The sequence below is a fragment of the Rhizopus delemar genome, genomic scaffold, assembly GCF_000149305.1.
Source record: "Rhizopus delemar RA 99-880 supercont3.1 genomic scaffold, whole genome shotgun sequence".
In the NCBI taxonomy this organism is placed as follows: Eukaryota; Fungi; Mucoromycota; class Mucoromycetes; order Mucorales; family Rhizopodaceae; genus Rhizopus; species Rhizopus delemar.
Genome location: NW_027137827.1, coordinates 5137188 through 5151901, shown reverse-complemented (window position 1 = coordinate 5151901; position 14714 = coordinate 5137188). Strand labels below are relative to the sequence as shown.

The window sequence follows — 14714 nt, the reverse complement described above, 5'->3', positions numbered from 1 at the left end:
AGGCTCATAGTTCCATCTCTCTACAAATAGCAACTGTCACCGTAATGCTAAACACATACTTGGTCTAAAAATATCAAGATAGGATATTCAGAGCCTCACTGCTCCTAATACTTTCAAATTGTCAGTAATATGCCTTTACATAAACAGCGTGACAGGCAAAAAATCGCATGTCTTTTTTTTTCTTCTTTATAACTTCTCAAGATGACTCAACACGAAGTATTTCCCTCTATTCTTGATAATGACCTTTATAAATTCACAATGCAGAATGCTGTCTTTATGCATTATGAAAAGAAAGACATTCCTGTTGTCTATCAGTTTACTAATAGAGAAAAGGATCTTTCTTTAAACAAAGAAGCAGCTGAATGGCTTCAAAAGCAAATCAACGGTAAGAACAATAAAGTTTTTTTTAGATATCAAACTTATTTTTATTTGTAGATTTGGAACATGTTCAATTAACTGAAGCAGAACGGGAATACTTGGCAAGCTTTCCTTACTTCCATCAGGATTACATCAATTTTTTGCACCAATTTCGTTTCAAGCCAAGAGAACAAGTCCAATTGCGCTTTGACGAAGCAACGAATGAATTCGACTTGGAAATTGTTGGTAGTTGGATTGAAACGATTCTTTACGAAGTTCCTTTGCTTGCTCTCATCTCTGAAGCTTATTTTCGATTTGTCGATAAGGACTGGAGTTATGAAGGTCAAGCTGAACAAGCATTTGAAAAAACCAAGGCTCTTTTGGAACACGGTTGTGGATTCGCTGAATTTGGTACGCGCCGTCGACGTGATTTCAAAACACAAGACATCGTTGTACGAGCTATGTGTGATGCATTTGAGAAGTATAAACAAGAGCACACAAAACTCGAGGGCGCGTTCACTGGTACAAGTAATGTTTATCTTGCTATGAAGTATCAGTTAAATGCTGTTGGCACAGTTGGTAAGAAAATAGAAAAGAGTGTACTTTTAGAATGCTTATAGTTTCTCCTTAGCACACGAATTCTTTATGGCAATTTCTGCACTTGAAAATGTCCAACATGCCAATCGTGAAACACTAGATATTTGGTACAAGGTTTATCAAGGAGCACTTAGTGTCGCATTGACCGATACATTCACAACACCTATCTTTTTAAAGGATTTTCAACATGATCTGGCTTCCAAGTACAATGGTGTGCGCCATGACTCTGGAGATCCAATGGTCTTTGCAGAAACGATTGTTCAACATTATCAATCGATCGGCATTGATCCTAGCACAAAGGTGATTGTCTTTTCTGATTCGCTAACCGTTGATCGTGCCATTGCCTTGAAGGATCATGCAAAGAAGTTGGGCATCAAGTCTAGTTTTGGTATTGGTACCTCGTTCACTAATGATTTTGTGAAAGCAAGCAATGCAGATGTGAAGAGTAAGCCAATGAATATTGTCATCAAGCTTAAGGAATGTATGGGTAAACGCGTTATTAAGTTGAGTGATGATATTTCAAAACACAGTGCAGACAATGCAGCTGTTTCCGCATTTGAACGTGAATTGGGCATAGAAAAATAATTTTTATGGTAGTATAGATAAACTCAAATAGAGATTTTACTTTCTTGTATTATACAATTAAAATAGCTGAATTTTGTTACAAATATATAATTGTCTATAAATACCTTTATTTACATCTATAGTATCCTATATGTCTGTTGAACATTTAAAGCAAAAAAAAAAAAAAAAAAAAAAAAAAAACTTTTTTTGAACTCGAGACAGCAAAGTATAGAGAGGTGACATCTGCCACTTGGCAAATTATAATGCTTGCAAAAGCGTGATTTGTGACAATCATCCTGTCTATTTCTTAAAAAGATTCCCCATCCCCCTTCCTTTCAATTAAGCCTTGCTGCTGGCTGTACTAGCAAAATGTATTTTGATCATAGCTTGCAAAGATCAATGGGTTTATTCCCAGTTTTACTCTCTATCAATGTCAATATGAAAACGTGTAGTAACCAATTGACGGCAACTACAAGAAATCCAATGCAAATGTTTCTAAAGAATTTTAGAAAGGAAAAAAAGACATATTTGAATAGATATTATTTGAACTTTTCATTTTATGTTTCAAATTGAACAATACACAATTCGTAAAGAATGTATATAAATAATAATCAAGTATTCGTTTATTCTATAATTTATGGGGTTTTCAAGTGTACGAAAGAAAGGGAAATTTTATAATCTATCATCAGATCAGGCCTCATTGAAACCTTGCTATAGTTTGTTACGAGAAATTCATAGATATGCCTGTAATAAGACATGCGCTGATTGCTCTGCAGAGAATCCAGACTGGTGTTCCCTTAACCTTGGTGTTATCATCTGCATAGGTAAAGAAAAGAATTGAAAGCTACAGATTAAGAAGAAAAAAAAAAAAAAAAAAAAAAAGGGGGGGGATATATTCTTTAGCAAAATGAAGAATTATGTAATCTTTTTATTATTATTACTTTTCTTTTTTAAATATAATAGAATGCTCTGGTATACATCGTAGCCTTGGTACACATATATCCAAAGTTCGTTCATTGACATTGGATAAATTCACACACGAAGCAACCTTGTTACTTTGTTCTTTGGGTAACGCAAATTCAAATAGTATATGGGAAGCGTTCAAACCAGAGAACAAGCCAGGGAAGGATACTCGAAAGGAGACGAAGACAAAGTACATTCAAGCAAAATATATTCACAAGCGATTTATGAAAAGACCAAGAGAGAATCCATCACAGATTTTGTTTGATGCAATTGAGTCGGGTAATATACCCAAGACATTAGAAGCGATCGCTTTAGGGGTCAATGTTAACAATCCCTATCCACTTGAGATGTTGTCCGATCCGGTTTCCTTGATCCCTCCGCCTTTCTTGATACGTTTGCCTGTCTTGGACATCTACGGTAATCCTTACCTAAACAAGATGATTGACATCGATTTATCATCCACCCCAAAAGATCCCGAGTATTATGTGATTCGATACCCCATTCATCTTGCACTTTATAAACAGGATCTTGTCATGATCGAACTCCTTTTTCAGTATGGATCAAATACATTTCAGATAGATGAAGCCACAGGATGTTTACTGGCTCATCTCATTGGATATGGTCACCATGTCATCGAGCAAAATGCATTGGATTTCTTGAATATGAAGAACACTTTACGGGGACAGCCTGCGATCGTCAAATTAAATACGATTTCTCTCTCTAGTAATAAAATGTGCTAAAGTTCTTATTAGAATGAATAGAGAGTAACATCTTGTCATCTTGGCACTACATCTTTCTCTTCAGGGAGAAAAAGAAAACAAAAGGAGAGGGGTTCTACACAGATTATGCTGTCCCTGCATGTGTCAATTAAGAATAATTTCCCCTTTTTAAGGGGCGTCATACAATGATCGTTTTCTAACGGGCGTTGAACTTGGCAACCCCTTTCATGTTGAAATGCACAGTTAATTATTATTCTTAAAATAGCATTTTATTGAATTATACAGCCTTGTTTATCTTGATCCACTTCTCTTTGACTTTGTTCCCATTTAGATTGAGCTAATTCTAATCCGATTTTCATATGATGTATAACATACAACTGTGACTACATTGAATCATTAGCACATCAATACAAAAAAAAGGAAGGGAGAAAGCTTATACATATCATTACCCTTTCCCATGATTCTTCCACCTCTGGTATAAACTCATGTCCTAATCGAATCCTAAGTGCTTTTAATAAAGCTGGACTAACCTTTTCTAAATGATTTATACTAAGGTTATAAAGATAATGTCTAGCGCCCAATTCTTGAAGCTTATAACTCAAGTCATCATCATCCGTAGCTGATTGATCTGTGAAGGCATAGGTCGATAAAATAAGCTCTTTGAAGGTCAAATGAGGTATTCTTTTAAGTGCATTGATTTCGCGAATGTTTTGTGTTGGAGGGATTCTTAAAAAATATGACATCATCCCTGCAAATGCTCTAGCTTGTTGAACAATGTTAGTGAACAGGAACTCCAACGTGGGCTCGATTTCAAAGAGAGCATCATAGAATGCTAAACCAAAGGCATAAGAAGGCGACATGGTTGGATCATCTTGAGCTAATCGAATATTACATAAATGCTCCCAGCTATACCGTATAATGTCAATATGTGCCTGTGTAGGTGGTGGCGGTGATGGTGCTGATAATTTAGGAACAGAAAATGTACCGTGGGTCTTTATGGTGTTAACCAGAGTAGATGGTGTTGATGGTAGCATCTCTTTAAATATAAAAAAGAAGAGAGAGAAAAAGAGAGGAAATATACTACGGATTTACAATTTCTTTTTCAATCATCTATCTTTATCCGCTCCCTTTTCTCTCTCTCGTTTTCTTCTCCTCACTCCTTAATTTATATATAATCTCAAAATGGAAATCGATTTAATAAACCAACCATATGATTTTAAGAAATAGGCTTGATGGTGGTATATACGGTGTCAAACGACCAGGCTTTTTTTTTATTGTTCATCAGGCACACGGCCCCAGATGAGATAAACATTAGTAAACGTTTTATATTCATCTAATTCCTCCATGACAATGCGCATTTGTTTTTTATATTCACGACTGCTAATTTCCATCATTTCTATCAAAAATGGTTTGGCAGATTCAAAAAAGGCTTCATAATTTTCTTTCCAAAGATGACCAATGTCTAATCCCCAGGATCCAACGGGTATAGACACAAAATTGCATTGAATATCAACTAGGCCAATATTAGATAACATCTGTTCTAATCTACAAGCAATCCTTGGCTCTATATGACGTCTACTGACCAATACTTTACGAACTAGGAAGATATTAGGATAAATGTGTACGCTCCATAATCTACTTGCCTTGTTCCAGCCATAGTTCAGTGCGAGGTCCCATATGATGAGGTGTAAGATCAACCTCAATCAACTGAATGTATCCACCTGGTTTTGTAACACGCAATAATTCTTTTAATATCAAAGGCCAATCTTCTTGCTTGTAAGTAAACGCAGTCAGATTTTGTTGAATAAAATCAAAATGATTTGATTCAAAAGGCAATTGCTTATTTTGTATGATGTTGTGAGTTATAAATGTAAAATTCTTTTCTTCTTGCCGCTCTTCTAATTTCACTGGTGTATAACTATCTATGCTGGTTGAAGACGTTTGTGGTAGTAAATTACAAATATCGACAAGGTAGAAAGTACTTTTTTCAAAATCTTGTGCCATATCAAGTATTGGATGGCCGACCTAGTCAAGCAAATTTATTATTATTCGGCAAACAAAACTTGAATTTCTTTATTACCCATAATCCAGGTCCACAGCTATACTTCAAAAAAAGGAGGTTAAAACTTTTTCTTATTAAAATGATTGTTATTGAGCTTTACTTTATGTCAAGCACTTTAATGCCTTCAATTAACTTGGGTTTTATTTCTGGAGGAACAATGTGCCGACTACTTGAAGAAAATTAAGAAAAAAAAATAAAGGAGAGCTTCATTTAAACTTTTATTTACTACCTTCCAAATGCCCATCGAATCACATAAAATTGTACCCTGTGTCGATCTTGTTCTGTTTGATCATTAGGTAAAAAGTACTCTATGTTCTACACAGATCAATTAGATGAATGTATTCAAGCCTTATATCCTCATACTTCAATGTTTGGAAACCTTCGGCCTTGGCTCCATCTAAATTGTACGATGGATGAAGCACTTTCTTGATTAAACACATTGGTTCCTCCCAAATTGAGTTTTGCTATTGGTTTACTGCCACTTGCTTGTGGAGGTGTTGATTTTTTTGGTGGTGATTTCCGTTTTATAGGCTGAAGGTGTTTGGGTATCTTTGTTGGCATCTTTGCAGAGTCCGTGCTTTCATTGGATACTGTATTTCCCATAAAAAAATTGTAGAAAAAAAAATTGAAAAGGAAAAAAAGAAAGAAAAAAAAAAGACCACAGAATGGAAAAGAAAAAACCGCAGTGTAACATCAAATTCTTGTGTAATCTTGCTCCCCTCACCTGGATTTTGTGCTAAATGAGTGATCGAGTCAAAAAGGGAGAGTAGCCTTGCTAGGGACACACGCTGACTTTAACCATTAGCCCCCATGGTAAGAGCCCAAAGACATGCTCTTTTTCTTTCTTTCCGCTGGTCTGCTTGTGTAATTGTTCTGCAATCCTCATTCTTGGTAAGAATTGGTGTGACACAGCAAAGAGAAATAAAAAAAGGGAGATTTTTTTTTTCTTATACACAATCCACATTTTTTGGGTTTGTTTCATCAGCCTTTCTCCTCTTCCTTTTCACCCCTTTAGTCTCTTTTCATCCTCCTCATCCTTTTTTTTAAAAAACAAACAGCAACAAAGGGTAAACTCCGATGAGCATGGACCTTTCGTAATAAATTTTTAACCGCACAACATAACTTTATTACACAAATGGTTCCGTGAAGGGAAGGATTTTTACAAAAGTTTCAAAGTCATGAATTATAAATAAAGGGTGAATGATATTTTATTTTTATGGTAGCAAACTAATGTATCTTGTGCATTATTTTCTTGTTTTGTTTTTGTTAATTAATGGGTCCTTTTAGCAAAAAGGAATTTCAGGCACGCAAAGTTCGTTTTCTTTATCCCTTTTTAAGTCATTTGAGGCCAATTTAAGAATGTGGCTATTGCGTGCGCTTTGTTTCATGAAATTAAGACTTTTAAGCTCTTATTATAAGCTATTTTTGGCGTTATAGTTGTGCACATACTTTCATAAGCACGTGAAAGGTTAAAGAATGCAAAGAATGGGATTAGTGGCTTATTCTCTATTAGTATTATTATTTAACCATAGACAAAGATTGAATTGCTGCTTTGTTGGTCTTTTATGCAAGCCATGAAAATAGACAATATGGTTTGAAGATTCAATTCGTTACAGTATAAAAAGAAGATGCAAAAATTTTACCGCGTTAATCATCTCATTCTTTTTAGTGCATGGGTAATAAACCAAATGAGGCAACAAGTGCATTATATTTTGATGTTTGCATGATAATTGCCATGTTCAATTCTGTTTGTTAATTCATTGCACAAAATATTGGTCTGTGTTCCCTATCAAAATGGCATTCTAAAAAAGACATTTGACCCCATTCGATTATAACAATGACTTTATACAGCACATCATCGTAAGACAAGGGAAAAGCAAGGATATTATTATCAAGCGCTTTTTCTCTAAAAGTATACAAAACAACAAGTTTATACTTTATAAAGAATCGAAAGGATATAAAGCTTCAAGTGTGGTGCATGGGGACTGATATCTAATTTGTGCTACTATCCTGACGCAATTTGTTACTTTATCGGTCTTGTCCACTTCAACCAAGGTGACAATTGAAGTTGATCAGCTTCAATTCTCTATCCCATCCACCCATATACCCTTATTCCTACTAAAATAGAAAAGGACTTGACTAAAAAAATAAGTAAAATAAAAAAAAGTCAGATTTATTTGAACGATGCTGTGTTTTTGACTGTTTTCGAAAGCACTATTTGGTATGTGTTGAATACATTGATTATATCTTGTAACAAGGTTATTAATATCACCATTGAGCAGATTATTAAGACCGATCATCAACCTATAGAAATCCTCACTGCAATAATGAGCATTCCAACAACATAATTCAACTATATACTTTGTTTACATCCTTTAGAAAATGATGCGGCAGGTGCACATGAACCTTGTTCTTCGTCAGAGAGGTTTTTTAGCTGCCTCGATTTAAATTGACTTAGTCGTGAGTGGAAAGCCTTCTTGCTTGTGTTGTATAAGATTAATGCGCGATTTACACAGCTGTTTATTTTCTAATTCACCGACATTTCGACAAGAGCAGCTTTCGAGATTGGAACTTCAAGAATAGCTAATGTACGAGTAGTCAGTATTCATTTGATCTGTTTTGCTACAGTAAGCCTATCTATGATTTTCTCACATCACAATAGAAATATAAAGATCCTCAAGTATTCTCTGGATTTGCGACGGTGGCACACTGGATCAAAGAGTTCGCTGAATACAGTTTTCTGTTAACGATGCTTGTCAGTTCTGGATATCCTGAAAAAGGTTGAGAAAGTTGAGCAATAGATTATTATATTAGAAAATTTGTGTTAAATGAGTTTATAACTATTTGAACTAAAATTATTGTAAAAGGTTCTCATTTAGTAATGAATAATGTAGCAATCCATAAGCCTGAAAAAATTGCTGAGGAGCTGAATAAGGAAGGATATAGAGCAACTCATCTTCTTCTATATTCACCATTCTTGAATCCCATTAAAGAGTTTTGGGCAAAAATAAAAGCAGTTTTATGAAGGTTTTGGATGACTGGTTGCGATAATTTGGTTGCAAGGATTAGTGAGGTTGCGGAGAAGTTTAATCAGAAGGCAGCCAAGGCTGGATTAGATATTCAGAAATCCTTCTTTGAGCGTTGTTTAAATAAAGCGCAACTTCTTTAATTCGACTAGGTAGTCAAAAGCTCAGTATCGTTCAAATAAATCTGACTTTTTTTTATTTTACTTATTTTTTTAGTCAAGTCCTTTTCTATTTTAGTAGGAATAAGGGTATATGGGTGGATGGGATAGAGAATTGAAGCTGATCAACTTCAATTGTCACCTTGGTTGAAGTAGAAATAATGTGAATAACTCTTACTCTGAACTTGATCTCTTCCATTCATGACACATTTATCCATATTTGAATTCGGATATAGCATAACTGTTAGTATAATAAATCTCTAAAAGCCGCTTTTATAGTTATAGTTTATTAGCTAATGAATATCAAAGTAAATTGACACTGGTTCTATAATAAATATGTCTTTATTCAATAAAGAACCTTCGCTCTCCAGCTTCTTTGTCTCTTTCTGTTTGTAGTCTCTTCTCAACCAACCTTCATGAGCTCGCGTATCATACCTGTCTTTTGTTGGTCTTTATTTTCTTTAAAACTGAGGAATGTTATTACTCAAGAATAGACCATGTTTAATGAACCAAGTAAATACCGCTGCACTGATAAGGTTCATCCGCGAAAGTACAAATAATCTGATAATAGTAAAGAAAAAGTAAATAAAGACAAATTGAAACCAATAATTCAAAGTCGAAGGATGCTATGGATCTTTGTGAACAATCGTATCATCCCGCCCTTCATGTTCCCATTTTATAAAATCGGCACGTTAATACAGTGTATCTGGTGATATCTGTAGCAGGTCTTCAATGTGTTTTACACTCCGTTCAAAGACGATGACAGGCTTTATCCACAAGGAAATCATGTATCTGCATCAAGTAACTGTATCTATCATTCAGGTATAAAAATAGCAACGGTTAAAATACAGCAATTGAGGCAGTTTAAGCATCACGCTGATTTATTTTTCGGACAAATTCAGAAAAAAAAAAATACAGTTATTTCTCCATTGCTTTATTTTGAATTGATTCAAAATTCAGCTCCCCTCCCCTCTTTATTTGAAAAATATAAACAAATGGGTTACTATGGTATTGGTACATTAAAAAATAAAGAGAGAGAGAAAGCATTTTGAATGAATATGAAAAAAGGGATAAATTGTTTACTAAAAAACAAGTTATAGGATAAACTTTACTGTTTATAAACTCATACTGCAATTATCTGTAAAGAATAAAAATGAAAATAAAAAAATAGAGAATTTCTGCTGGTTTTGTATTGAAAAAAGCAAGCTTTAATGGCAAGGCAAGTTTGAAGAATTAGCAAAACAATAATTATTTTTTTAGAATAATTTTTGAACATAAACTCTTCCTAAATTATGTATTTGAAAGAAGAAGCATCATTTGAAATGTATTTTTCAGTATTTTTTTGTTGTTATCCAAACCTCTTTTCAACTGAAAATGTTGTATAAATATTAGATAACATCATGAAGCATGAAATGTTGTCTTTTATTTTGGTCGGAGTTGAAATAGTGGGTGTACATCAGTAACAACAAAACCTCAAGCGAGAAAAGACTCAGTTTTTTTCTCTCTCTCCCTTTTCTTTTTAATCAATAATGTCAGTCTCCGAGTTTCAACAAGAAATATCTTCTACGAATCTTATAAGAAGTAAAAAGGAAAAAAAAGAAGTAAGCAAATAAACATTTTATTTGTTTAGGTATTGTTGAGGATTTATTCTCTTACGACATGATTAGAAGAAAGAGAATATTAGAATATTATTTTTTTCAGGACAGTACATATACTTCACCCATCATGTCTGCAGAAGGTGTTAATAATATACAATAGTAAATAATTGTGTGAGAGGAAGATTTTGGTTTCTTTTTTATTTTCGACTTTTTGCCTAACACTCCCCTTTATAGTGTTTATACTGTTTGGCAAACGTTAAATAGAACAGAACCAACAATAACAAATATAGTTTTTGATGGGTAAATGTGTACGTGTGGGTACCCTTGTAGTTTTCTTATTCATTTTTATTAGGCAAACAGCAGTGATTCATTTAACACACAACCTTTCGCCTTCTGTTTTACCTAAATTTATGAGTCTTCAAATTCCAGCTATTACAACTCTTTATTTTCGTGAAACTGAATGTGACAGTGGATTGTTAAAGATTTACAGACAAGATGATAGCTGGACATTGGAAGGTTTGTTATATAAAAAATGAATAAAGTCTTTATTAAAATCACAAGCATATAGGCTTAGTACAATCTGTCCCACTGATATCTTTTTGGTATAATAATGTGTTACGTGTCGTCATGGGCAAATTAATGACTACAACTGGTGATATACTCGATTCTGCTTTGACTCACGCACAAAAGATTACTTTAAGAAGTAAAGAAATCCAACGTTTAGGACACGAAATGGCGATTGAAAGATTAGAGGGTTATCGTTCTGATGATTGTATGGAAGGTTTAAAGGCATTGAGAGAATGTTATACTGAACCTGACTTTTATAATGAAGATGATTATATGATTACACCTATTAGAGAAACGGGGAGAGGTTTGTCTTTACAGGATCATGCTTATAGCATTGATGATGAAGTAATAGAATAATAACAACGTGCTTATCTTATATCTCGCTCTTTTGTAAATAAATGAACAAATTATCATATCTCTTTTTATTCTTGTTTAACAGAAGCACAAGTATGTTGCCGAATATTCACATCTTTAGGAGCAAAGCCTTGCTCCCAAGCTAAGAGATAATCCCAATGAGGGTTAACATGATCCTCTGTCTTGTAAGTCCAATAAAACCAACCAATGCCACTTTCGTAAGCATCCATTTGTTTTTCCATAAACTCCAATAGGAATTGTTTGTATTCAGTCGAGAAATTTCTCCAGTCATCTACACCTTTACAAGTACATGTAGGACATACAGGTTTAAGAGGTACACCTTCTTGCTCGAGTGTACCATCAAACCTTGCACCAAGTCCTCTTCCATTCAGGTATTTACCACAGTCATTCGTAGCCACTGAGAACTCGCCAACCATTGTAAGACCGGTCAAGATGATGGATTGATTTAAGTCATTCTTCCATGCTTTACAAGGGAAATCGACTTGTAATTCTCTAGGCAATGCAACCAAGTCATTATTAAATATCAAATATAAATGTGTTTCTAAGAAAAATTGTTATAAAAAATCAAGGAAAACTCTTTTAATTACCCAAGACAGCTTTTTCATAAGCGCCCCCAAAGAAACCGTGCCACTCATTCAAAGGCAAGAACCCATCATGATAGGTCAAAAGTGGCCCATTATTAGGTCCCAAGATCTTTCGAATCGCATCATAACTTTGATGATACCATTCTTTCACCTTTGTATCCGGAATCTTATACATGGCAGGTTCATTCAAGACACCAAAGATAGGCACGACATGAGACCACTCTGGCTTATTGAAGAATTGAATCATATCAGTCACCAAATGAATTGTCCTTTCAGCATTTAATTCGCCATCTGTTCCATTCAAGAACCCAACTGTGCCCTCTCTTCCAGAATGATTCCAGCCATTTTGTGAACCAGGAGCGGTATGTAATTCGACCATGACTCGAAGGCCATACTTGCGCGCCCATTGGATACCTCGGAGCAAGTATTGCCATGACAGATGAGGCACGAACGGCTCACCGGGGAAAACCTCTAGTGCCCAATGCCCAGTTGGGATTCGAACATGGTTGAAACCCATTTCGGCAATTTTCTTAAAATCTTGTTCTGTAATAAAATTTTCATAATGCTCCTTTAGCTGTCGTTTAGCCTCCTCGGGACCCAACAGTTCACAGAGAGTCCATTCATCCTTGATTAGATCAGGACCGAGTGATTGCTCAAAGATCTTAGGTGTAATAAAAGGTTCAAGGAGGAGCCAGCCACCGAGATTAATTCCACGAATACGATGCTTGTCATTGTAGCTAAAGTTTTGATTGAGCGGGGGCGCATAGCTGTTGCCTCTGGCAGAGTCATCAAAAGGATCTATGTAATCCTGATCGCTTGGGTTCGTTATTCCATCATCGTTTACTTCCGTCGGCCTTTCGGATGCTCTGGAATTCATGCCGACCACGATCACTGGGATCAAAATGGCAGCTACAATTACAATGATGGCTGCAGAGACAAGTATCAAGAAACGAGGTTTACGTTGCCGTAATTTTCCTAGAAAAGTTTGATCGGTTTTTGGATTCTTTTCTTCTTCAGAAATATCATCTTTTAGTTTTGGTTCGTTAATGTTATCGCCTTGATCTTCAAAAAAAGGTGAGTTAAAAAGACAGCAGTATTTCATAAATGCGTTCATCTTACTTTTCATTATTGAAATCAAGAAAAAAAAAAAAAAAAAAGGAAATTAAAATGAAATGTAAAGAAAGAGCGAAAATGAAAAGAGAAATAGAAGAGTGCATTTATTTAAAATGATGATTTAGTTCAAAATATACAATGTCTCTGATTGTAAAATCTTCTTCTTTTATTTGTCCTCTTTTCCTCTTCAAACACATGTAATTTAACAACAGCCACCCGATTGTTTAGGTTCAAGAGAAGCACCTTGACCAACCTTAACTGTAGATTTTGTTTGAGTTTGCTGCATAGTAGTGCCCATGCGATCTTTGATTTGTTTAGCCATTGTCAAGAAAGCCTGTTCTACATTGGTAGCATCCTTGGCCGATGTTTCCAAAAGAGAAATCTTGATTGACTCTGCAAATTCATTTGCTTGCTCTGTACTCACAGCCTTTTTATCTGTCAAGTCACTCTTGTTACCAACAAGTAATTTATTCACTCCTTCTGCTGCATATCTATCAATTTCTTGCATCCATTGCTTTACATGCTGGAAGGAGTCTTCATCCGTAACATCATAAACAACAATGATGCCATGTGCTCCTCGATAATAGGATGAAGTGATTGTTCGGAAGCGTTCTTGGCCTGCTGTATCCCACTAAGATATAAAATGAGTTTTTTTGTATAAGGGTTTGAAGGTCATCTTACGATTTGAAGTTTTACTGTCTTTCCTTCTAATTCAATAGTTCTAATTTTCTATTTGCTTTGTGTTATACCCTTTTGCTTTCTCTTTTTATATAGTAACCAACTTACGAAATCAACACCAATGGTGGAGATATAGCTTTCAGTATAAGTGTCATCTGCAAAACGAAGTAAAAGACAAGACTTTCCAACACCAGAGTCACCAATTAATAAAAGCTTAAACAAATAATCGCTAAACAGTAACAGGTTAGCGAACATTTTCTTTTGTAATTATGTTTTTTTTTTATTATAGCGTACTATTCGGGATTCATAGTAAGATGTAAATATGAAGAGAGAAAAAAAAGGTTTATTTAATGTGTACTTTTTTCTTATAAAGGAACCACCAATAAAATGAAAGAAAAAGGCCGTCGGAAAATCAATTTACACGCGAAAGGAGGCTCTATTAAAGTGTGATTGCAGGAATCTATCGAGAGAGGAATCTATTATATGATATTATTAAGTCTGTAATAGTTTATTTATAGTAAACTTTCGACTTTTTCATGTTCACGTTTATATATTTATCAAAAATTAACTTTTTATAAAGAAATATTCATGTCCTTTCACACTTATCGATCGCCTTTCCCCTTTTATTTAAAGCTTGATAAAATATTCTTAAAGCATAAAATTCAGCTTGTTGGTTGAAAAGGTAATATTAAAAGTCATGATCTTTGTATTCCAAAGAAGGAGTTACACACAGAAGCTCAATAAAACCTTGACGTTGGTACAATAATAAATCATTCAGTGCCTCAGTCGCCAATTTGCGGAAATTAAAAACTCCTTCGCAGCCTGATCTTATCTAATTTACAAGACCATAGTCTCTTTGTAAGCTATCATTGGAACCGTTTCAAATGCATAATACCAGGCAACAGAGATACCAAACTGAACCATGGAATTAGGAAAAACTTTATCCAAACTGTCTTTACAACATGCCTTGGATTACCCTTCAAACTAAGAGAGTTTTTTTTTTTTTGTCTATAAGACTTGATTGACCATAATACTGTAAGGCTTTGGCGATGAAAAATGTTCATACTTCCGTTAGTATTAATTTTTCTGGTTTCAGCATGTTATTATCAACTAAATTTATGCACAAATAGCTCGCAGTCGATTAGAGTATGAGTTAGCGATCAATTGATTCGGTGCTTTTCAAATCAAAGCAGTGGAAAATGCTCAGAATGAATTGTTTATGATGAATAAATGATACATCTAGAGGAATCCCTATAAAATTTATGCATTTTATGTCATATTTGTAGCCAATAAAAAAATAAATAAGTATATTCTAGGCTTGGTTTTTTCCTTTGATCCTCCATATTACTCACA

At 34.6% G+C, this 14714-nt stretch overlaps 7 protein-coding genes across 7 annotated transcripts; 3 read left to right on the top strand and 4 right to left on the bottom strand.

Moving 5' to 3' along the window:
* Positions 1-201: 201 nt before the first annotated feature.
* RO3G_01996 (nicotinate phosphoribosyltransferase) lies at positions 202-1539 on the top strand (the record flags this gene model as incomplete). Its single annotated transcript, XM_067656587.1, has 3 exons — positions 202-385; positions 436-936; positions 989-1539. The coding sequence occupies 3 exons, from the start codon at positions 202-204 to the stop codon at positions 1537-1539; spliced, it is 1236 nt and encodes a 411-aa protein (XP_067512688.1).
* A 616-nt stretch (positions 1540-2155) lies between these two features.
* Positions 2156-3221, top strand: RO3G_01995 (uncharacterized protein; the record flags this gene model as incomplete). The annotated part of the gene is made up of 2 exons (XM_067656586.1): positions 2156-2342; positions 2482-3221. The coding sequence occupies 2 exons, from the start codon at positions 2156-2158 to the stop codon at positions 3219-3221; spliced, it is 927 nt and encodes a 308-aa protein (XP_067512687.1).
* A 248-nt stretch (positions 3222-3469) lies between these two features.
* Positions 3470-4234, bottom strand: RO3G_01994 (uncharacterized protein; the record flags this gene model as incomplete). Its single annotated transcript, XM_067656585.1, has 2 exons — positions 3470-3583; positions 3650-4234. The coding sequence occupies 2 exons, from the start codon at positions 4232-4234 to the stop codon at positions 3470-3472; spliced, it is 699 nt and encodes a 232-aa protein (XP_067512686.1).
* Positions 4235-4471: 237 nt separating this feature from the next.
* On the bottom strand, positions 4472-5204 carry RO3G_01993 (uncharacterized protein; the record flags this gene model as incomplete). The annotated part of the gene is made up of 2 exons (XM_067656584.1): positions 4472-4745; positions 4840-5204. The coding sequence occupies 2 exons, from the start codon at positions 5202-5204 to the stop codon at positions 4472-4474; spliced, it is 639 nt and encodes a 212-aa protein (XP_067512685.1).
* A 2807-nt stretch (positions 5205-8011) lies between these two features.
* On the top strand, positions 8012-8287 carry RO3G_01992 (uncharacterized protein; the record flags this gene model as incomplete). Its single annotated transcript, XM_067656583.1, has 2 exons — positions 8012-8042; positions 8130-8287. The coding sequence occupies 2 exons, from the start codon at positions 8012-8014 to the stop codon at positions 8285-8287; spliced, it is 189 nt and encodes a 62-aa protein (XP_067512684.1).
* Positions 8288-11033: 2746 nt separating this feature from the next.
* On the bottom strand, positions 11034-12447 carry RO3G_01991 (uncharacterized protein; the record flags this gene model as incomplete). The annotated part of the gene is made up of 2 exons (XM_067656582.1): positions 11034-11527; positions 11574-12447. 2 exons carry the CDS (start codon positions 12445-12447, stop codon positions 11034-11036), a joined length of 1368 nt encoding a protein of 455 aa, XP_067512683.1.
* A 438-nt stretch (positions 12448-12885) lies between these two features.
* Positions 12886-13616, bottom strand: RO3G_01990 (GTP-binding protein ypt1; the record flags this gene model as incomplete). The annotated part of the gene is made up of 3 exons (XM_067656581.1): positions 12886-13314; positions 13365-13412; positions 13470-13616. 3 exons carry the CDS (start codon positions 13614-13616, stop codon positions 12886-12888), a joined length of 624 nt encoding a protein of 207 aa, XP_067512682.1.
* Between the last annotated feature and the right edge of the window lie 1098 nt (positions 13617-14714).